Source organism: Phyllobates terribilis, unplaced genomic scaffold (assembly GCF_046119375.1).
Source record: "Phyllobates terribilis strain yellow unplaced genomic scaffold, ASM4611937v1 Scaffold_4__5_contigs__length_816908805, whole genome shotgun sequence".
In the NCBI taxonomy this organism is placed as follows: Eukaryota; Metazoa; Chordata; class Amphibia; order Anura; family Dendrobatidae; genus Phyllobates; species Phyllobates terribilis.
The window spans coordinates 797979443-797987481 of record NW_027362764.1 but is presented as its reverse complement, the minus strand read 5'-3'; the positions used below and the strand labels follow the sequence as shown (position 1 = coordinate 797987481).

The 8039-nt window shown below is 42.9% G+C and overlaps 1 protein-coding gene across 1 annotated transcript; it reads left to right on the top strand.

Annotated features, from left to right (window-relative positions):
- The first annotated feature begins 312 nt into the window (after positions 1-312).
- On the top strand, positions 313-7793 carry LOC141266093 (fucolectin-like). The gene is made up of 4 exons (XM_073680004.1): positions 313-684; positions 1306-1434; positions 1847-2129; positions 7440-7793. Exons 2-4 carry the CDS (start codon positions 1362-1364, stop codon positions 7606-7608), a joined length of 525 nt encoding a protein of 174 aa, XP_073536105.1. The 5' UTR covers positions 313-684; positions 1306-1361; the 3' UTR covers positions 7609-7793.
- Positions 7794-8039: the final 246 nt, after the last annotated feature.

Below are 8039 nucleotides of genomic sequence, written 5' to 3'. Positions count from 1 at the left end.
TCCTTTTACTCCTCCACCTCTTTTATTTTCGCATGACTATATGTACTTGTCACTTTTCCATGTGTTAGTTATGTCTTCTGAGCAGTTTGTCAGCTTTTGGACACCTTTGAAGGTGTATTCTATGTGTTTCTATGTGTTTTTGTTTGCCTGCCATTGGTTTTAACGGTGTTCGAAGGTGTTCGACGAACCGAACCGAACTCGAACACTACGGGGGTGGCTCAACACTAGTCACAGCCCTTCATCAGACAGATAGCTGTGGAGTGGAGGAGATGTGTTGCCTCCTCAGCAGGGTACAGGTCACAGCCCTTCATCAGACAGATAGCTGTGGAGTGGAGGAGACGAGGTGCCGCCTCAGCAGGGGACAGGTCACAGCCCAGGGAGATTGTGCACATGATTGTGGTTCCTCTGGATCCTTTGTGGTTATTGATCTCGGCTGCTGGAGAGCGAGTCTGTTTGTATTATTAGTCATGAGATAATTCTCTTCTCGGAGGAAATTCTCTGGAAACCACAAAGTAGAGGCTGGATCAGAGCGGGAGGAGGACTTGGAGCTTAATAAGCTATAAATGCTCAGCCCTGGGGCTGCTCAGGTCACATAGACTGCAGGATCTGACTACAGGGGGCGCCACCATCCATACACTGTCATTAACGCTTCACCTGCAGGACAGCGCTGCACCTTCTGTATAGGTAAGTGTAATCTATTTTCTCCTGTTATCAGCTATTCTTATCTAATGAGACTCATTATCCTGGATTCTAGGGATGATCAAATTCCTGAAATATGTTTCTTAAAAATTCGTTTCGATCCCCATGAAACTTATTCCAATCAAAATTGCTATGAAAAGACGTTTGTTATGTTCTGAGTTCTCTCCGGATGCCAAACCATAAACGATAGAGTGCCAGGAAGGGGTTAAAAAATAGTAAAAGCTTCTGAGCTTTCCCGGGCGGCCACTCATCGGTCCAGCTGCCGCAGGTACTCGCTGGGTCCTCCAGTCGCTCCCTCTGGTCCCTCTTTTCTCTTATGGTCTTTGAGTGTTGACAGTGCACCCCATGGTCACATGAGGCGCGACGGACATCAATGATCTGCAACATTCAATACATGAGTCCATGACAGGGAATAGAATGTAGAAGAAATGTAACAGATGACGGAGATGACAAAGAATCTGTGCGGGAAAACTGTCAATTCCATCATCTGTAAGAACGGTCTGAAAAAAACAAGTGACAGAAAAGAGAGTGCAGTTCTGGATGTGACTGGAGAAGATCAGTAATGTCGTACCTTTTCTCCATATTAATAAGTCTTATTACATTTAGGTGCTTTGTTGGCTTCAGTGACTTCTTGGTGTCTCTGTTCCTCTTCTTTCGCCAAGATGAATCTTCTGTCTTCTCTGATTCTGCTGGGATCTGTGGTTCTGGTTCTGGGATGTGCTCCTGCACCTGGAGGTGAGATCCGGTCCACACCGCAGCGGGATTATATCTGTGTCATGGGGCCGTCATAAATCTGTTCTGCAGAGAGGGATTAAGCATGTGCAGAGGGGTTAGATTCCTGGTGATTCCACTACTGAGGTCTCGAACACCCTGTGCCCAACCAAGTCTAAGCTTCCACCATTGTGTCACCCGTAGTATAATTTTGTGGCTATATAACGTCATTATTTTGGTGCTATATACTGTATATAATACAGGAATCATCAAATTCATCAACTATCAAATATATAGCTGGAGCACGTCTAATAATCTAGAATTATTATTCTATAAATCCATTGAATTCCGGACCTGGAATATGGGAAATAATGAGAATCCCATCAGGCCAGTCTGCGGCTTCTCACTGAAAGCTCTTCTGTTCTTCTTTCCTCAGCCACAAATATAGCAAGAAATGGAGAAGCCTCGCAGTTATCTGACTATGTATATCCAATAATGGGATACGCCAAAAATGCCATAGATGGTATCAAAGACACCAATTACCACAAAGGTTCCTGCACTCACACCAATTACGAGAAAAATCCCTGGTGGAAGCTGGACCTGAAGCAAACCTACAAGATAGCAAATGTTGTAATATCAAATAGGATGGACTGTTGTAAAGAGAGGCTAACGGGGGCCGAGATCAGAATCGGGAACTCCGCCGACAACAACAACCCAGTGTAAGTTATCTTCTATAAGGTCTTCTCTTGTGTTTCTCTACAATGTCCCTTCTTGTGTTCTTCCACAATGTCCCTTCTTGTGTTTTTTCACAATGACCCTTCTTGTGTTCTTCCACTATGTCCCTTCTTGTGTTCTTCCACAATGACCCTTCTTGTGTTTCTCCACAATGTCCCTTCTTGTGTTTCTCTACAATGTCCCTTCTTGTGTTCTTCCACAATGTCCCTTCTTGTGTTTTTCCACAATGTCCCTTCTTGTATTCTTCCACAATGTCCCTTCTTGTGTTCTTCCACAATGTCCCTTCTTGTGTTCTTCCACAATGTCCCTTCTTGTGTTCTTCCATAATGTCCCTTCTTGTGTTCTTCCACAATGTCCCTTCTTGTGTTTCTCTACAATGTCCCATCTTGTGTTTCTCCACAATGTCCCATCTTGTGTTTCTCCACAATGTCCCTTCTTGTGTTTCTCTACAATGTCCCTTCTTGTGTTTCTCCACAATGTCCCTTCTTGTGTTCTTCCACAATGTCCCTTCTTGTGTTCTTCCACAATGTCCCATCTTGTGTTTCTCCACAATGTCCCTTCTTGTGTTTCTCTACAATGTCCCTTCTTGTGTTTTTTCACAATGACCCTTCTTGTGTTCTTCCACAATGTCCCTTCTTGTGTTTTTTCACAATGACCCTTCTTGTGTTCTTCCACAATGTCCCTTCTTGTGTTCTTCCACAATGTCCCTTCTTGTGTTCTTCCACAATGACCCTTCTTGTGTTCTTCCACAATGACCCTTCTTGTGTTTCTCCACAATGTCCCTTCTTGTGTTCTTCCACAATGTCCCTTCTTGTGTTCTTCCACAATGTCCCTTCTTGTGTTTTTCCACAATGTCCCTTCTTGTGTTCTTCCACAATGTCCCTTCTTGTGTTTTTTCACAATGACCCTTCTTGTCTTCTTCCACAATGTCCCTTCTTGTGTTCTTCCACAATGTCCCTTCTTGTGTTCTTCCACAATGTCCCTTCTTGTGTTCTTCCACAATGTCCCTTCTTGTATTTTTTCACAATGACCCTTCTTGTGTTCTTCCACAATGTCCCTTCTTGTGTTCTTCCACAATGTCCCATCTTAGGTGTCTCCTCAATATCCTACCTTCTGTTTCCCAGATTCACACACCCTGATTTTTTTTTCAAAAAGTCTAGTTTTTTTCCCCAAAACTTCTCTCCTGTATTCCTCCACAATGTTCTGTCTTAACATTTCTTTACCATGAAGTGTCCATTTTCTGCTCAATGACCTGTCTTATTTTCTCTCAAAAGCACAAATGAACTTTTCCATTGCTTTGAGTTTTTTTTTTTTAAACTTCCACATTCTGTTTTTCACTATGTCTTGGCTGTATTCCCCCAAAGGTTCTGTCTTGTTCTTCAACCAAGCACCATGTTATGTCTTTTCTCAATGTTCTATCTGGTGTTGGCATCTTTTTAATTTCCACAATGTTTCTGTCTTTCTTTCATCCACTAGGTCTTGTCTTAAGCTTCTCCACAATGTCCCATTTTGTAGAAATTGTGATTTAGTATAATGTCCTGTCTTGTGTTCCTCCAGAATCACACATCTTGTTTTTTCTACAATGCTTTTTGTATCTCCAAACATTTTCATAGTGTGTTTCTCCACAATGCTTTGTCTTTGTTTCTCAGCATTGACCCTTCTTGTGTTTCTCCAGAATATCATGTTCTGTGTTTTACCTTAATGTCTTATATTATGCCTCTCCAAACATTTTTTTCGGTGTTTTGTGTTTTTTTGTGTTTTGCCAATGTCCTGTTTTGCATTACTCCAAAATGTCCTGTCTTGTGTTTTCGTGCTATAGTATACCCCGTCTTGTGTTTCTCAACAATGTACTGTCTTACATTTCTCCATGCTGTTCAATCTTATGTTTCTTTATATTGTTCCATCTTGTTTTCTTCAACAATGGCTGATGGCATATTTTTCCAGAATATCATGTATTTTTTTTCTCCACAATTAATATTATTATTATTTATTAGTATAGCACCATTTATTCCATGGCGCTTTACATGTGAAAAAGGTGTATACATAGCAGAAACAGTTACAAAAATCTTGAACAAAAACGCAATGGCAAACTGATCCAGGAGGAGAGAAGACCCTGCCCGCGAGGGCTCACAGTCTACAAGGGATGGGTTAGGATACAGTAGGTGAGGGTAGAGCTGGTCGTGCAGTGGTATGGTGGAGAGAGGACCCTGCCCACGAGGGCTCACAGTCTACAAGGGATGGGTGAGGATACAGTAGGTGAGGGTAGAGCTGGTCGTGCAGTGGTGTGGTGGAGAGAGGACCCTGCCCGCGAGGGCTCACAGTCTACAAGGGATGGGTGAGGATACAGTAGGTGAGGGTAGAGCTGGTCGTGCAGCGGTATGGTGGAGCGAGGACCCTGCCCGCGAGGGCTCACAGTCTACAAGGGATGGGTGAGGATACAGTAGGTGGGGGTAGAGCTGGTCATGCAGCGGTATGGTGGAGCGGTGGTTGTAGGCTTGTCGGAAGAGGTGGGTCTTCAGGTTCCTTTTGAAGGTTTCCACGGTCACAGTAGGCGAGAGTCTGATGCGTTGGGGTAGAGAGTTCCAGAGTAGGGGAGATGTATGGGAGAAATCTTGTATGCTATTGTGTGAAGAGGAGAGTAGAGAAGGAGATCTTGTGAGGATCGGAGGCTGAGTGCAGGTATGTACTGGGAGTCTAGGTCGCTGATGTATGGAGGAGACAGGTTGTGGATGGCTTTGTATGTCAAGGTTAGGGTTTTGAACTGGAGTCTCTGGGCAATGGGGAGCCAGTGAAGCGTTTGACAGAGAGGAGAGGCCAGGGAATAGTGGGGGGACAGGTGGATTAGTCGGGGAGCAGAGTTTAGGATAGATTGGAGGGGTGCGAGAGCGTTAAAGGGGAGGCCACAAAGCAGGAGGTTGCTGTATTCGAGGCGGGAAATGATGAGGACGTGCACTAGTGTTTTTGCAGATTTGTGGTTTAGGAATGTACAGATCCAGGAGATATTTTTGAGCTGGAGTCGGCAGGAAGAGGAAAGGGCTTGGATATGTGGTTTGAAGGAGAGATTACAGTCCAGGGTTACCCCGAGGCAGCAAGTTGTGGGACTGGGGAGAGTGGACAGCCATTGATTTTGATGGATAGGTCAGATGGGGGGGCTGAGTGAGATGGGGGAAAGGTGATGAATTCAGTTTTATCCATGTTAGGTTTTAGAAATCTAGCAGAGAAGAAAGATGAGATAGCGGACAGACATTGTGGGATTCTAGTTAGTAAGGAGGTGATATCAGCTGCAGAGAGGTAGATCTGTGTGTCGTTAGCTTAGAGATTGATACTGAAAACCTCTACGAGCTGTCCTAGGCTGAATGTGTAGATTGAGAAGAGCAGAGGTCCTAGAACTGAATCTTGGGGGATATCGCTTTAGGCAAAAGCTTTGTCTGCTTGAAGAATGAGGCAATTTCATTTTTCAAGCAGAAGACTGATACCATCAGACAAAGCTTTTCCCTAAAGTCCCCACAGTCCCTTCTAATATCTACTCAATCCTCCTCCAAAACCAGCTTCTCCAGCATTACAGAAGATCAACTTTCCTCCTTACTCTCCAAGTCACACCTCATCACCTGTGAACTTGACCCTATCCCTAACCACCTCATCCATAACCTTACTACAGTCTTTATCCCAACCCTAACCCACCTCTTCAACCTGTCACTAACAACTGGTGTCTTCCCCTCATGCTTTAATGTCTCAATTTGTTAATCTACATAATGTCTCATATTGTATTTCTCCACAACATCCCATTCTCAACAACATCCCAACTTGTGTTTCCTCATAATGTCCCACCTTGTGTTTGTCCACAATTTTCCATTCTGTGTTTTTCCACAATGTCCCATCCTGTGGTTTTCCACAATGTCCCATACTGTGTTTCCTCATAATGCCTCATCTTGTGTTTTTCCAGAATGTCCCATTTTGTGTTTCTCCTCAATGTTCTGTCTTATGTTTCTCCATAATGTCTCATCTTGTGTTCCTCCACAATGTCCCATCTTGTGTTTCTCCACAATGTCCCATCTTGTGTTTCTCCACAATTTCCCATCTTGTGTTTCTCCACAATGTCCCATCTTGTGTTTCTCCACAATGTCCCATCTTGTGTTTCTCCACAATGTCCCTTCTTGTGTTTCTCCACAATGAGCCATCTTGTGCTTCTCCACATTGTCCCATATTGTGCTTCTCCACAATGTCCCATCTTGTGTTTCTCCACAATGTCCCACATTGTGTTTCTCCACAATGTCCCTTCTTGTGTTTCTCCACAATGTCCCATCTTGTGTTTCTCCACAATGACCCATCTTGTGTTTCTCCACAATGACCCATCTTGTTTTTCTTCACAATGTTCTTATGTTTCTCCACAATGCCCCATCTTGTGTTTCCTCCCAATGTCTCATCTTTGGATTCTCCAGAATACCCTATCATGTGTTTCTCTTCACTGTCCCTTCTTGTGTTTCTCCACAATGTCCCTTCTTGTGTTTCTCCACAATGTCCCTTCTTGTGTTTCTCCACAATGTCCCTTCTTGTGTTTCTCCACAATGTCCCTTCTTGTGTTTCTCCACAATGTCCCATCTTGTGTTTCTCCACAATGTCCCATCTTGTGTTTCTCCACAATGTCCCATCTTTTATTTCTCCACAATGTCCCACCTTGTGTTTCTCCACAATGTCCCTTCTTGTGTTTCTCCACAATGTCCCATCTTGTTTTTCTCCACAATGTTCTTATGTTTCTCCACAATGCCCCATCTTGTGTTTCCTCCCAAAGTCCCATCTTGTGTTTCTCCACAATGACCCATCTTGTTTTTCTTCACAATGTTCTTATGTTTCTCCACAATGTCCCATCTTGTATTTCCTCCCAATGTCTCATCTTTGGATACTCCAGAATACCCTATCATGTGTTTCTCTTCAATGTCCCAACTTTTGTTTCTCCCCAATATCCATTCTTGTGTTTCTCTATAATGTGATATATTTTGTTTCTAACTGTAAATGCTTGTTATAATTGTCTAACTTTTGGCGAGTAATATTACAAAGTTGAATATCTGTTCTTGTGTCTTTTGGTCAGCTTACATCCTATATCTATTGTCAGCTCAGGAGTCATATTTCTAAGTAGTCATAGGAGCATGGATTCAAATGTTGGTCCTTAGATAGGCACTTTGGGGGGTTCCTGAACGTTTTTTTTTGTTGTTGTTGTTTAGAATTGACCTAAAAGTGACAAATGTGTTGGAATATGTGGTTAATCATCACTTGGTTTTGATGGTTTTCTCCTCTAGGTGCGATAAAGTGAAGAATGTTGCATCTGCTACCTTGTCCTTCTGCTGTAATGGAATGGAAGGTCAATACGTCAGCGTGGTGATTCCCGGACGCTCAGAATCTCTGTCCCTGTGCGAAGTTGAGGTTTATGGAGACCCGATCAATAGAGCGAATAAAGTCTGCTGGTAGTTGCCAAAGTCAAGGCGAACTTCAAAAATATCAAGTCTTTTCTTCGTCTAGCGGTTCTTTAGCTCTGGGTTCTATAGAAGTTTCCTATATATAAACACTGGTTTTGGGGATGAAAAGGAAAATGTTCTCAACTGATATTTTTGCATTTAGTAAAATTCCAAAATAAACACAATTTGCTTAGTTCACCCCCATGTCTACATTTTTAAATCAGAGAAAGAAACAATAAAATGTAGAGAATCAGAACTTCCTTCACTTCCGTGTTCCAACTAGTACCAGGCCTATGTCATGTCTACAGACTTCACACCAAGTACTGATATTTCATCCCCTCCTTTCCTCTTAGCTTTACATATCCCCAGATCTTTTGGGGAAGATAAGTAGTTAAAAATAAATAAAAAAACAAGATTTTGGGATTCTCTGATAGAAGATGTTCT